Source organism: Macrobrachium nipponense, chromosome 17 (assembly GCF_015104395.2).
Source record: "Macrobrachium nipponense isolate FS-2020 chromosome 17, ASM1510439v2, whole genome shotgun sequence".
Lineage (NCBI taxonomy): Eukaryota > Metazoa > Arthropoda > Malacostraca > Decapoda > Palaemonidae > Macrobrachium > Macrobrachium nipponense.
Genome location: NC_087210.1, coordinates 57,430,136 through 57,446,338, shown reverse-complemented (window position 1 = coordinate 57,446,338; position 16,203 = coordinate 57,430,136). Strand labels below are relative to the sequence as shown.

Genomic DNA, 16,203 nt, shown 5'->3' with positions numbered 1-16,203 from the left:
TCGTTTGTCTGTGTATCGTTTCATAATTCTGTCTGTCCCTACTTATACCAGTTTCTTTCGTAAAACTCCTTTGTTTATAATTTTAACAATGATCTTGTTCGATTTTCTTGCTGGGAATAAAAGGCTCTTTTCATGTGTATATTCGAAACGTCGTCAAGGGTCATACATTCTGTTGGGAGATTTTCCTATTTTTGTTGTTGCCGTGTTTACTGCTATTCCCCTTAAGGTATGTTGTCCTCACCTTTTTACATGAAGGTTGAGGTGTGGTGACGGTGGTCCCAGGTTCGATTCTCGACTCGGTCAACGCGGAATCAGAGAAATTTATTTCTGGTGATAGAAGTTCATTTCTCGATATAGTGTGGTTCGGATCCCACAATAAGCTGTAGGTCCCGTTGCTAGGTAACCAATTGGTTCCTAGCCACGTAAAAATATCTAATCCTTCGGGCCAGCCCTAGGAGAGCTGTTAATCAGCTCAGTGGTCTGGTAAAACTAAGATATACTTTTTTGAGGTGTGGTGAAATTCTCTCTCTCTCTCTCTCTCTCTCTCTCTCTCTCTGGCACACACACACACACACACCTGAACGCCGCCACAATTTTCCGCAGACCTTAGTATGTACTGCAGGGCTCAAAGTGGACAGTCTCATTGCCTATGTGCGATATACATTTTAATATTCATATAATGTGATATTTGTGTAAATATTTAAATAATATTGATAATAAGCTGAACTTGTCCGGCTTGATTATGGAATGTAAGATTTCGAATCTTTCAAGACCCAGCTCAAATACAAGAAATGACCTTGAGTAGTGGGTAGTTGTCATATGTTTCATGATATGAATGCATATTCACATCTACTTCATCATGGCAGACTCCATCAGAATTCAGTGTACATTTTTCGTATTGAATTTAAAATATATACGAAAACGCTGAATGTTGTATTAATGAATTCCAGGAAGTGACTGATTTCCTTACTAAGAAGTCATATAGCACTTCAAGGACAAGGTAATCTTCTTTTTATCTTCATAAGTTATGCCCATCAAATTTTATATCGGTAGAAATTGTTTGGGGAGATTTGCAATTTTGTACCAAAAGACTGCTGACATCAGTCCTGAATTACTGCAACCTTATTTGTGTAAATATGGCTATGAACGTTTATGTGAACTAATGTTTTGCTATTTTACAATCCTGAGTCGTTCATTATCACCGGAATGATTTAGAACGAATTAGATTACTCAAGAAGAGATGCAAGTCGTGGCATATCCCGGAAATCCCCCGCAGGGGTGTAGTGCCGTTAGTGCACCTCATACGTATTACTTAAGGTTCTTTGCCGCTTCCCTTCGGCCCCTAACTGCAACCCCTTTCATTACTATTATTGCGCCTTCATTCTTAATCTCTTTCTTTCTTCTTACTTTCTACTTCTCCTAACAACTGATTCGTAGTGCAACTGCGAGGTTTTCCTTCTGTTACACCTTTCAAATCCTTTTTACTGTTAAATTCAGTTTCAGTGCTGAATGATCTCATAGGTCCCAGCGCTTGGCCTTCGGCCTAAATTCTATATTCTTCTCTGTTCTATATCCGAAATTTGGCCTTTCATATGCAAGACTATTTTGAGCAAGTCTTGTATCATGACGTCTGTTCCGGACAGCGGGTTCCAAGGGGGTGGGTGAGCTTCGCCCTCTCTGGCTGTAGGGAACGAGGTGGGGCTGGCCACTAAATGGGAATCGGGTGCAGGTGGTTCTTGATTTTTTATGAGGAGCTGCCGTCGTTTGCATCCCAAATAATATAGGTAATGAAAGGTGAATCGCATCCACTCATAAACAAGGGCGCTATCTCTCTCTCTCTCTCGGTCTCTTCTCTCTCGTCCTCTTCTCTCCTCTCTCTTCCTCTCTCTCTCTCTCTCTCTCTCTCTCTCTCTCTCTCTCTCTCTCTTAATGGTCTTGGCTGTATAAGTATATTTTATTCTGGCTTTTTGGTAACGGTACTTGTAAGTTCCATGCACTGGTATTGGCTTAGCGGCTTTCCGAATTAAATTCTACGATGTATGTACTGTGTGCGTGTATGTTTGTGTGTATGTTTGTGTGTGTGTGTGTTGGTGTTGAAAGTGACCCATCATTTTATGCCTTTGCAGCTGCATGTGAAATGCGTGGGTAAGGCCATGACAACAAACAGCGCTGCACACCGAACTCATTAAAAAGAGGCCCCTCATTGTTAAGGGCGTCCATGTTGGGTGAGTGGTGGTCGTGGCAAGGAGTGGTCGCTGGAGGCAGGTGAGGTCGTATTTTATTAAACGGCTGTCGTTTTGTTGTTAGGTGTAAAAGAGAAGCAGCAGGGGGAATTGTAATTAGCTGCCGTCTATTCATGACAGATTGAAGTTTATGAAAACTGGAATAACTAGCGTTCTCTCTCTCTCTCTCTCTCTCTCTCTCTCTCTCTCTCTCTCTCTCTCGTTGACTATTTTCTAATGAAAAAAAAAGTCTCGCTCTCCCCCTCTTTCTATCCGAGTGAAGTTAAGTCAGCTGATTGAACACACACACATTTCTTCAAATGGGACACTCGTGTATCAAATGGCATGCCAGATTGAGGTATAGTATAGTTTAGGCTGGGAAGTACTGTACGTAAACCTGACAGAATAAAATTAAATCATACAGTGTATGAAAAGTTAAAAATGGTAGTATCCTACGGAGGTCTTTTGCTGCTAAAGCTTTTTAATTTTATTTAATTTTATTTTGTTTAATACGTAATTGCTGCGCCAAGGTACTTTAGGATAAGCGAATTATACAGCCAGTAGTTCAACACAAGGATGATCTTTTATAATACCTTTAAAGTATCATTTTTTTAGACGTTGAAAAAAAATTAAGGCTTGATCGACAACGAAGTGTAGCTTTCATTGTGACAGAAATGTTAATTGGAATATATCTTTCAAGTTTTATCAACGCATGTGTTTTCAAATAATGATTTTACTATTTTTGTTCATTCATTTGCGTTGAATTTCCATTCACCTTTTTTCGTATTGGTCTTTGCAAATACACTTGCGAAACTTTCTCTGAAGTCTTTTTACCTCTGATGTCTACCGATGTCTTAGATTTTGTGCACGATTGGTCAAAGTGGAACAGCGAACATTGGTTATATTAGTTTGGAACCATCTTTTAGGTTGAGCCAGTAATTACAGATAAGGAAGGGGATGAACAAATTTTGAAATAAATTAGGTACAGTTCTTTCATACATAAATACAACCCATTATAATTGTAAATGTGCGTGTGCGTGTATAGCGAGAAAGAGAAATTATTCTTTGTTTAAAAGGTTGAGCCAAAGTCTCTTTCTCTTGAAGAATCGATCGAATTAAAGTGCTTATTTAATTGTGTTAAAGTGACCTAATGTTGGCCCAGAGTTATTTTGTTAAAAAAAATTACTGATTAAGATGTATATTCTATCCTAATGGTAATGATGAGAGTAGATGATCGACACACACACACACACATACATAATATAAATATATAATATATATATATATATATAGATCTATATATATATATTATATATATATATATATATATAGATATATATTATATATATATATATTCCTCGGAAGATATTTTGCTCCCATCCATGATGCATATTTTGTGTACTTATCGAATATTAATGTACAGTGCGAAAACTTGCAGTTTATATATAAACAAAACTTTTTTTTTTTAAACTTAGTAGAATATTCATTATAGTTTATATCTGAGAAATTACTTAAACCAAACAGGCAGCCCAGGTCATTCGGATTTTATAGTAATTGCGTTTTCTACTTGGATCATCAGATCAAATGATGAATAATTTGATGCAGCAAGAGATAGACCAATTCAGGGAATACCCGTTCGTTGAGTCATGAAAACATCTTAGATATGAGCGAAGAGTTAAGCTTTTAAGATGCATGCCCAAGCTGTTACGCTTCTCACTGGGCTATCTGGAGTTGTAGGCCAAGATTGGAGATGTTTTGGTTGCACATTTGTATGCTGCTAGTGACCTCCATCTTTAGTATATCGTTGCTTGGAAAGTGGACGCATTCTCTGTATCTTCACATCAATCGGTATATTAGGTCTTATGTGCAGTTCCATGGCTTAAATAGCGCTTTTGACATTTCATCTAATTTCATATAATATCCCTCAACTCAGAATTACAGTTGTCCTCATGTTGACTCAGAGGCCAGATGTCATTTAATAATCCCTAATTATGAAGTTTTTGTTCTGATTACTATCAGAACCGTCATTTCAGCGCGCCTAGTTTTTTCAATTATTTCCTCTGAATTTGTTGCTAATTAAAGCTGAACATATAATCAAGCGCATCTATATCATTTGTATCGGTCTCCTCCGAGCCCACTTGTTAGATACCCGTAACTAACGCCATCCATTCCCTAGATCCAGGTCTCCTCTTCGTTTCACATTCCAGACCAACCAGTGTTTTCTACTTTCCTTTTTCGAAAAATGTTAGATTATCTACTGCGACATGCTGTTGCGTTGGTTACTGTACAACATTTTTGTTTGTATTACCTTTGTGGGCTTAACGAAAACACAGTCGCAAAATAACTAACATTTAGTTGTAATACTTGGCTACTCTAAAGATTGTAAGTAAAGATTTAGGATCATTAAGGCTTTCCAGAGCCTTTGTATGCTTGTAGCTAAGTCTTTTGGGACGAGCTAATATAGGCTCCACTAAATAAGGAGCAATAGTATCAGATAAACGCAACAGAAGCTGACAACCGGTACTAGTAACAAGCCGTGTCATTTTTAACTAACAGGATCTCGTCCAAGGTAATACTGCTAGTGATTTGTAATGGAGAGTTAGAATTAGTAGTTGTTTAATAGGAATGAAATAAATAAAAAAAATACTCCAGGCATAGGGAGACGCATGAGTCTAACGCTGACGAGAGATGTATGACTGTTGTTCTCGTAGTTACTATACTCGTAGTTACATTTATTGCCTGTAATCCTGGTGCCATGCGTTGAGTACGCCGTACTGTAATCTAAGTGATGCTTATCAAACTATATTCCTGAGCCATGCTCCTTGAAAAAGACCTTTCCTTCTAGCCATAGCTAGGTAGACTTTTTCATTGAGCTTTGCTTTTAAAAGAAAAAAGTTGAACGAACAAATTTAATTCACTTGCGTATACCGTTTTTGTCCATCGTCTTTGACATACTCGATCCCCTCTGCGTTGAATCAGTAAAGGTAAACCCGTAAACTAGGACGAATAAATCAAAATTCAAGGTTGAAAAAAATACGTGCGCTTTCTGAATCAATAACAAAGAAAAGTTTTATGTGCGAAGAGGTACATCATCTCTTAGGTTATAGGTTATGACTTTTTGGATGTTTGGATTGATTAGTCTTTTCAGTCTCATTGTAATATTGTTTGAAGTAGGTAAGGTGCCAATCGGTCACCGATAATTAATTGTTGTTGTAAGTCTGGAAAACCATTGACAGTTTCACTGTCAATGGTTATTGTCTCTTTGTCCCTCCCCACAACACCGTAAATTTTACCATTGATCAGAGAGAGAGGAGAGAGAGAGAGAGAGAGAGAGAGAGTTTTTCATAGATCGTAATCTTACCTAATAACCGTAGTGTCAGTACCCATTGCCATATGCGCCCATCTTACATTCTTGGCTCCTCCTCCTCTCTCACCGCAGACAACAGCCTTTTATTCTTGCTTATTCTTCTCTTGTTTCCCTTACCGAAAGTAGATAGCGGGAAGCGGTTGGTAATCTTGGGACTTATCAGAACCGTCTACAAAGATGAAGAGGATCCGACGTGATACCTATCGTTAATGGGAATCTTCACGGGTAGGGCCAAATACAAGAGAGATAAAGCAAAAGTAGATTGCCCACTGTTTACCATGACCGTTATTACTGTGCCTGCTTCTACTTCTCCATATCTTATGTACTGAAACTCAAATTTCGATTATTTCGTCATGTTATTCAGATGTGAAGAGAAGTGGGAAGTTATCATCTAATGAAGCCTTTATCACATTATGCGTGGATTTTCTGTTTTGTCTCGGCTAGACAAGGTGCCAGATTAATTGCAATCAGATTCATGAAAACTGTCAAACTGACCACGGAGCTTCAGCAGCATCTTTCAATTCATTTACGCAACGTAAAATGAATCATCAGTACTCTGCAAATTGTCCTCGGATAGAAAGTTTCAATTGCTTCAGTGCTGATTTAAGAGCATATCGGTGATTGGGTATGTCATGATTGCCTGTTTATAAAGTTTCATGCAGTTCCAATATCACACCATTGTTATTTTTTACTAGTTTCAGGAAATTTGATCAACGTCAGCGCCATGAAATTATATGTAATCCTTAAACTCGCTGTGTTTCAACAGAGTTCTCTGAAGGGCTGTGAAAATATAAAATTAAGCTCCGATTTTATGAGCTGTAAAAAAAATAAGAAAATAATTAAAAAATTGAAGACGCGAGTAGATTACATTAAGAATCGGACATTGTCGATGCATATCAGTAATAATATTTGATGTATTGTAGACTGAAATTGGTACACAATTGATTTAAAGAGAATAGCTTTTTTCCTGGACTTTTTCTTCGTTTCACGGTTGATGGTGGTTGATGATAATTGTCAAAAGTAATTTAATATGCTACTTGAGGATAAGCATGAAATTACTAAGTAGGAACGCACTGAGGTTCTTAATCTAGTTAATGCTCACCATGACCAAATATGCCCTTAAAAATGCCGACAAGGGGTCATTATGTTAATGAATAAGATTAAGAGTCACGTTATTGAACTCTCTCTCTCTCTCTCTCTCTCTCTCTCTCTCCTCTCTCTCTCTCTCTCTCTCTCTCTTTGTAAGTTGTTTTGATAGTTTCTTTCCTTACCCGATAATCACCTGGTGAAGAAAAGCGCCTCAGTGGCTTGGTCGGTATGATGTTCGCGTACCCTCTGTGGTCGCGAGTTCGATTCTCGGGCATTCCATTGAGGAGTGAAAGATGTGTATTTCTGGTGATGTAAATGCACTCTCGACGTGGTGTGGTTCGGAAGTCACGTAAAGCCGTTGGTCCCGTTGCTGATTAACCACTGGTTCCATACAACGTAAAAACACCATACAAAAAACAAACCTGGTCTAGAAGACTGCTTTCTGTGTGTGTGTGTGTGTGTGTGTGTGTGTATGTGTGTGCGCGCGCGCGCGTGTTAGTGTCAAGGAGGTTGCCTTTGCAGTGTGGTTTGGTTATGCTGTTGGGATCCCGTGAGCTTAGTTTCATTGACTTAAAATCATCGTCTTATGGTACTTTGATATATTAATTATTTTCTATTTAGATTATCATCTTTATACGTTGATGGTAATTATTTCTTGAATTTTGTTCGAGAATAAACCATTCAATACGTCCAAGCATTTTACTAAAATACTTTGTAGGTTGTGATCATTATGTGATGGGGTTAAATTCTTCTTAGGTAAATGGTATTTCTTTATTTGGTTTACAATTTTATCTTCTGAGCTTTGCTTAGTTTATTAAATGGCTGTTAGTTTTATTGGTCAAGAATCTGCATTATAATCATTTAATTATTCTGTTCCTGTCCACTTGACGGATATTCAGGGTTCAGTTCGTAAAATGTTGGCCTTCAGTTGTTTCTCTCTCTCTCTCTCTCTCTCTCTCTCTCTCTCTCTCTCCTCTCGTCTTCTCTCCTCTCCTCATCGTCTCACTCTTCTCTCTCTCTCTCTCTCTCTCTCCAAAATAAGCCAAGTTGGTGTTTATGATCCCAGTACCTTAAAGGTGCGAAGAGGTAGTTGCTGCGAGCGAGTAGATAGTTCATAGATAACTGAATTTATGATAGCCCACCTTGGGGAACTCGCTCAGCTGAGAGTGAGTCTGTGAGATAATACATTTAACTAGTGAGTAAATGTACTTTATTTTTTTGTTGACTTTTTATAATAAAGATGAACAGCTATTTCATACGAGCCGAATTTACTCATTACGTTTAGGTCTTAAATTTTATATAAAGTTACAATTAATTTCATGAAGTATATCTTAGATATATGGCCCTAGGTATTCATTATGAAGTCTATTTTAGGGTATTTTTATACAATAATTTTTTATGATCGCAAATTTTGCCGAGAGAATCCGTCCCTCCTCCATAAAAACGACAAAAACCAAGGGGTCGCTGATACTAAAATGAACAGTTCGTATAAATAGGAGCCTGAAAGAGTAAAATATAGCATTGTTTGACGAGTAAGGAGATGAATCACAAAATAAGTGCAACCGGTAGGAAGAAAAAAGGTTTGTATTTCGAGAAGAATTAAAATGTTTGAAGGGATTATTGAGGTGCAGAATGTGATGGTGAGTGCAAGCCAATAGCCGAGCCGTTTCATTGCCTAGACACGCTCTGAGGAAACTAGCAGGATGCTGAATGTTGAGTGCCCAAAACTTCAACCCATAAAGTAGCTTGCGCGATCTTCAAAGTGATACGGCCTAGATCAGTGGTCCTATCTGTCTCAAGCACGGCGTATCCGTGGCCGTTTTGACTTCCTCTCATGAGAGGAGAAGACGGTTAGAGAGGGTATAGTTGATGGGGAAGTTCGTTATTTAGCTGCAAAAGGGTAAGAAAAAGAAATGGAATTGAAATTGAAATAGGAATTATGCCTCGGGAGAAGCTTGTGCATTGGCCACCTTTCATCCCATGAGAGGCGTAACTTCGGAAGAAAATCCCTGTCATTAGCACTACGCATCACCAACAGATTAATTACAGTGCGAACTACATCAGCATAGTATATATTAAGTTCTACATCAGCATATATAAGTCACAGATTCACAGAGAGAGACGCCCGTGGCTGGCTTACAATGTCATTATCCCAGCACAAAGCACACTTGTACTACGCATACATGAAATCAGAATTGTCATGTAAAACATTTAACGAGAACGATTCTCGTAATAGAAATAAATGTAAAATGATTGGTAGATTAGTGTCACTGGTAAGAAATTTAACAACTTGTTTCCCAGAACATAACTTGGTCATATGAATACACAATGATCTATGAATACAAAAGTAATATACAATCACCCTGTATCAGTGATGTGACTCACATTACATACATATATAAAATTAAGTTAGATACAGAAGTAGACAAGAACAAAAGTAATTGTAGTCCTTTTAAAGATGGTACTTGCAACTAATATACCGCAACTACAACCTGATCCTATCATTAACACGGCACTGCTGAACTCAAGTCTGTGATATGATCTGAGCTCCTTCTCCTATAAGGATGCATGATGAAGGTCCGAGGATAAAGCATTTTTTATAGCCATCGGGCTGACTAGAATCGAAATTATGCCCAAACCTCTCCCAGCAGGGACATAGCGCGCACCCACTGGCAGTTGTAGGCGCGGCGATAAAAGATTTTTGTGTATGAGAGCATGTGAATATATTTCTAGGTTACGTTATAATTATATATATATATGTGTGTTATATATATATATATATATATATATATATATATATATCTATATATATATATATATATAATATATATATATATATAAAATTATATTTACAATGACTAATGAAATGTTTTCGGATAGGGAGAGTTTTGTATGCTATTTGTATGGGGTGTTTGTATTTCTTATTAACCGGTGTAGATAACAATGGATATTAAAAAAGATGTAAACCTGATTCAACTCTGCTGTTTTATGATCAGTTTGTGTTCGGAACGTGCACATTATTTGTGGAACCGCGCCATCCTTGTAAGAATGACATCCTTAATAATAAATGCCACACTTAATGGATGTACATCTTTGTACACCAGCATGAGTTGCGCAATACTGACTACTGGTTTGTGGTTAGCAAGGGTTATATCTTGACTGTATAAGGCATTGTTTAGAAAAAGTTGCCTTAATCCCATGGTTTTATTGCTATTTTTTGTTTTGCGTTTTAGCGTCTGCAAAACACTTTAGGCTACTCCGTGAATGGCTTCTCTTCTTGTAGATTTAGACGGAAGTTTGTGCTGATATTCATTTATGTGAAATAAAAAAAAATATTCGTATTAATCTTCGTTATTGTAACCCAGTAGAATATGATTCGAGTATTGTCGAAGATATGTAGTGCGTAACTTTCAAGATGAAATAAGTTTATTTTGATTTTCTATTTTACTTTCCATTCTTCCGCTCGCTGCGAATTAAGGCCGGTAGCATCAGACCACATCTTGGCTTCATTTTACAGTATTTTCTCTTTTCTGTCCAGTATTTATGAAATAACACTTAACGTTCGTTTAGTTGACGCATTATTCTTTCCTATTTCGTTAAGCTATTTTTGCTGCCCTAGAAGAGCGGATTCGGAAACTTGAAATTTAATAGGCTTTGACCACACCCAGTGAATGGTTAAGATTTAATTGAGCACCAAATTCGGGGGGACGGTCGGCAATAGTGTTGAAAATTATAAGGAGGCTCTCATTACGTTGAAACATATTCATGAACTCAGACCAGTCACCGGAATGACTGTGTTTATGATGATCATGTTATAGTTATAGTGTCTAGTTTTTGTTCGGGTAATGTTGCGCAATGATTTTCAAGTATCGTATCGGTCTGTTTGTACATTAATGTTATTTTTTATTCATTTTCTTTTTTACTTTTGCGTGAAATTGTAGTTTTTTAAACTGCAACTATATTAATCAATGTAAATGACAGGGTAATGGGGAGATGAAAGTTTTATAGACACTGATTTTTCTTAGCCCATAAGTTACCAGATAAATTGCTTAAGCGTCTTTTACGAATACGTTTTTCATGTCGTTTGTCTTAGTAGTATTGATATATCTTCCAGAAAGAGAAACTTAACAATTAGATTTGTGTTTTTCAACCACCAGTGGAAGCATTCATTGTCTATTTGTTATTTTTTATTAAGTCTTCTTACTTTGCAGGATTTACTTCCCTTTTGTTATTTCTGGCAAAAAAAATACAGTCGCTATATTCCTAGTGTTAGCTTATCTGCTTTCATTTTTGGAATAAAAGAAAACTGAAGGTTAATGAATTTTTTTATAATTATTGCCGTTTTTTCCTGATTCATGAGTTCTTTTGAAATAGTCATTTATTTTTATTTCAGGATTTAATTTTTTCGTAATTGTGAGTTGTGAAACCTTTTTTAATTATCGCTGGAAATAATATATTTGTTTAATTGGAGTCGATTGTTTTATCAATAATGATACTTAATTTCCGAATTTAATTTCCGAATTTTATTTTGTGTGACTGCATGAGGGGTATCTTAATACTTGAAGTAAATTGAAATTCAAAACATTTTCGAATCTATGTGTAGTCGTTTGCAGTGCTATTTTCTCTTTAGCAACATAAGATTGGCTCATCACGTCGTTATTTTCGGGAGATTTTTTATATTTTTTGGAAGTAAATCGCCCGTTTGCGAAATTTTTAGCTCGGAACACTTAAGTTTCCATGCAGTTATCGAATTTTGGAGAAGGTAGTAGTTATATTTGGAGCCGTTGTCTGGGAATAAAAATAAGAGAAATTTCGCTTTGATTTCTGGAGAATGTATCGAATGCATGCCAAAAGTAGCAATGATTATTTGGCAGTTTTATGGTTGCTCATTTCAATTTTGGAAATCAGTGTCCGGTGGCATCTATGAAAGTGAGATTAATAGTTTCTTGTTTCTTCTTTTGTCTTTAATTATCACTTCCCTTGTGCCAATATGTTGGTTAATAATTTTTTTCAAAACTTACCGGTATTGTTTATTCTACGATTAGTGCTTAGTGTCATCTGGATATCTTTAATTTTATTCTGTTTGCCAAAGTACTAGTTCCTCATTGGACTAGTGGGTTGCGTGCTCGCTTATCAGTTTGATAGCCCGAGTTCGCTCCCTGCTGCAGCCAATATGGAACCAGAGGGATTTATTTCTGGTGATTAGAAATTCATTTCTCGATATAATTTGGTTCGTATTCCACAATAAGCTGCAGGTCCCGTTGCTGAGTATCCAATTGGTTTCTGGCCACGTAAATAAAAATCTGATCCTTCGGGCTAGCCCTAGGAGAGCTGTTACTGAGCTCAGTGGTCTGGTTAAACTAAGATAAACTTTTGTTTTTCCAAAGTACTTTTTTACCATTTCCTTATGTCGCCGTGCCTCTTGAGAGCATCATCCTAATCTCAGTTTCTTTTTCCTTCCGCAGTACCCTGCGCATCTTGCTGCAGCGGCGCGTCGTCAGGCGGGTCAGCAGCAGGAGCAGCAATCGGCGCCCAGGGTACTCAACAGAATGGCCACCCCGCCGCAGCCACCCTCTGAGGGCGGCCGTACATACACACTCACCGACGCCTCAGACGAACCGCAACAACAGCCACAACAGCACCCATCTCCCTCACACCAACACCACAACAACGTTGGTTCCTCCAACAATCACCGACACACCACACCGCCCCCGCCCCCGCCTCATCATCCGCTAACTGCAGACACCAACGAACTACGACCACTCAAGAAGCCCCTCCCTCAGGTAACAGTATTGTAATCCTTATTCTGTAGTTGCTGTTATTATGCATATCCTGTTCATTAGGTTAAATGGCCTCACCTTCACATGTAACATTTCTAACAGGACATAGAAGTGTTAAAAGGTCTTGTCTGGGCTCCCTCAAATCTCTTTTCTTACTAATCTCGTGTATTCTACGGATTTCGTTTATTTATTTATTTATTTTATTTTCTTAGCCCTTTACAGGCAGGCTAAGAGCAAGATCCCATGCTGAAAGAAGACCAGCTTAAGCGAAAACAACAGCACTAGCATATTCCAGTCTTAAGACTCTCATCAGCATTCTCTTTTCTATCTTGCACAGCAGACTTATCTGGGTTTTCCTGAATCAGCATTGTGAAAAGTTATAATGAGCGCTTGGATTTAATCGGCGTCTCCTCGCCTCCATTATGAGTTGTGTAATTAGCAAGAGTAGCTGTTCCTTTTATCTGTAGGTTATGGGAAAAGCAAGTGCTATGTTTAGTTTCATAACCAGTGCTCTCAAACCATGGGCTATGTCATTGTCTGTACCAAGACATTCCAGTTTTGACGTTGGGTTCCCTTGCTTGAAGATATATACAAGCAAAGTATATCTGCAGATGTATTTTCTTGTTTTATAATTAGTTATTGGTGATAAAAATTTATTTATATTATTTCTGATGACGTGTATAGTATTTATTTTTATATACTTAATTCTTTCGGTAATTTGTTATATCATTTAATGTTTTATTATATATTTAATTATATTTATAGTATTAATTTGTTTGTTACATATTTAATTCTACCACTTGGTTTCTGTGTGTTTTTTTTACATGTGGGAGTTTTTATTCAAGCATGGTCAGCAAATTCAGTGCACTTTTGTATGTCCCATATGAACGTGTGATCAATATGAATGAGTATGAATAACAACGTAAAAAAAATAAACTCAATTTTCTGGACCATGAAGAATGATAAGAGTAGTCGATATCATTCACCACTCTCCTGACATCTCAAATTCATGAGAGAAGACGATAAAATCGCTGGAACGTGTTTAACGTCTTTTCACTGTCTCCATGACATTTGCCTCTACTCGGACTACTCCATCTGTTTTCCCTACTCTTGTTTCTAGAGAACTGAAATCGGATACAAGATTTAGTTGGAGATTATACCACTGGCTGAATGCCATCTCTTATCGAATTTTACTGCTCGTTAACACACTTGTGTTATTCAAAGCCACCTTGCGCTCTTCCCTTCCTAATCTCTCTTGCCAGACTCGAAGTCTCGTTTCCTATTCTGTCCATGGGTGAGCTATTATGACAAAAGCACTTATATCAAGCACCCGTTACAAGCTTGCTTCTCTTATAAATTCGCTGAGAACATGAATCGGTATTTCACGTAGATCTGTATAGGTTCATGTAAAATCTGTTGTATGATGAAGTACATGATGGTTAAAATATTTGGGAAAATGAAACTATATTAGAAAGGCATTACTTGGAAAATTTTATCCATGAAAGTGTAAGGTAAAACGAGGTCAGTAAAAGGACCAATTGTCATTAAGTAGCATGTTTTAAGGGCCCCCAGTAAGATTATGAAAGCCAACAAGGAAACCAATTTGTGCACATTAGTTATGCAGTCTGCGAGAAAAACAAACTGCTGCTGTTACATTTTCATCCATTCAGACAACCAACTTTAATTTTAGATTCTTACCATTTGTGTATTGAGCCATGTTTAACACTTTCGGTCGTATAACTTAATGTTATTTAATAATCCATCGAATGAAGTTTATATTTTTTATACCTTTTATCATCTTTTGTGAAATATATATAATTACGTAATTTTTGTCCTATGATTTTTCCAACAGCAATGGACAAATAACTCATTTACTCAAGATCATTTTAGTAACTCCTAAGTGTACCTTGAAATTACAGATGTCGTACCCGTTTTCTACGGGGTACAGATTGGATGAAGAAAACGATTCTTAGTCTAAAGTAAACTTCGCAATTCTGTACTTGTGAACCGTATTTTGATATGCGTGTACTTTATTCTTTAACAACGTATTGAAATGTAAAAGTGGATAAAGGCAAAAAAAAAAAAAAAAAAAAGTAGATCTAGGGTACTTATCCGCGGCGGCCTACACTATGGCAGTTGCGGTTTTTCTATGTAGTTGTACCTACTGAACAAGAATTTTAAGTAATATTTATTCGGACGACTGTAATTAACCCGCCAGAGGCCAGTAGTAAACACAGCGAAATACATTGGACGGCCCCCATGTATTTTCTCTATAATGTATTTTCTCTATAATGTGCTGATAGCAATTCACGTAAATGTGCTGTAAGATAACCCCTGAGTAGGGCGAAAGAATATAGAAATTCAGATAAAGAAAAAATCACCCAGAACTAGAGATACAACGGGCCAAAATTTGGTGTTGCTTTAGGTAGATAAGACCCTGCATTGTATGTAGATACATAAAATGTTTCTTGCCTCTTGTAATATTCCGTATTATAAGAATGCTATGAAATGAATGACACTTTTTGAAGTAGAAGAAATCGCTATAACGTAATATATTATATGAAATTCAGTAATAAAATCCAATATAATACATTGCCTGTCAGAATACGAAACGTTTTATTTATTTTTTTATTGAAATGATCTTGGAAGAATCTCGATACTTTAAAAGTTATTAAAATTTATGATTATTGTATTCATAAAAGAAACATTCTGGTTTATGTTTAAATGAATCAAGAGTTCTAACGCTGAATCCAATAGTTTGTATCATACCCTTGTTAGTGGATCATTTTGAGCTTTATCCGTTACTACACATTCCCTTAACCTTGAAGAACATTGTTTTATTCTTCAAGCTATTTTACTCTGAGATGAGTGTCCATGTTTTGGGAAAATGAGATAGACTTTGGCTGATAACTACAAAGAGCAAATACAATAGCTCTGTTTTTCGTCTTTTAAGATGGTTTTATATTACACCTTGGTCTACCTGTTGATATGATCTCTATAGATTGACGGCAGTATCCCTTGTATCCGTTTCCACTAAAACCGGGCTTAGCTTTCATCAGAATTTATTCAGCTTTTTTGGTGCTTGGAGGGGAAATGTGAATCAGTTTTATAAGGTAAAACTTGATGTAACGGATAAAGTAATATGTTCATTTAGCCCATGACTTTTGGAAATTAAAAAATGCTAAGCTGAAACCAAAGGGGAATGATAGGACCGCCTCTTTGAAGCTAAGAGATTAAAGGAATTCGGGAATATTGTTAGCATCTCTTCGTGGTCCTTGTATTGGTGTTTGGCGTGAAAATGAATTGTTAGTCCTACAGTACAATGTAATAAGAAAATCAACACTTCCACTGAGTATATGATGAAATTTAAGGTCAAATATAACTTTAGATGTGCACATATTTAATTGATACTACTAAAGATGAATTATGCAAAGGTTTTATATGAACGAATTCATTGATCTGTTCGCACAGGAGGGCCGAGAAGTGGAGAAAGGTGTGTCCGACGAAGAACGTCGTTCGAATGGGACTTACTGCAAGGTTGTCCCTCCTCCCCCAGCATCTGCCCTGAGCAACAACTCCAAGTCCTTGGCCACATCATCCACCACAGGGTGTCCTGTGCATGACCCTACGCACCCACAGTATCGCCCACCGCACGCCTACGCGCCTTCTTCATCCTCCGGTGGAAGTTCCAGGTCATCAGCAGCCGATTCACAACTACTTCATTGCGGTATCTGTACTCAGAGAT

General features: G+C 37.2%; 1 protein-coding gene across 9 annotated transcripts in view; it reads left to right on the top strand.

Annotated features, from left to right (window-relative positions):
• Nucleotides 1-16,203, top strand: part of LOC135196257 (tripartite motif-containing protein 3-like) — an 879,736-nt gene that overhangs the window by 816,318 nt on the left and 47,215 nt on the right. For all 9 annotated transcript variants that reach the window (XM_064222946.1, XM_064222949.1, XM_064222948.1 and 6 more), the window contains 2 exons: nt 12,144-12,461; nt 15,930-16,203. The exon at nt 15,930-16,203 is cut by the window's right edge and continues 14 nt beyond it. In XM_064222946.1, coding sequence (XP_064079016.1) covers nt 12,228-12,461; nt 15,930-16,203 — 508 coding nt within the window. In that variant the 5' untranslated portion in view covers nt 12,144-12,227. The remainder of the gene's footprint in view (nt 1-12,143; nt 12,462-15,929) is intronic.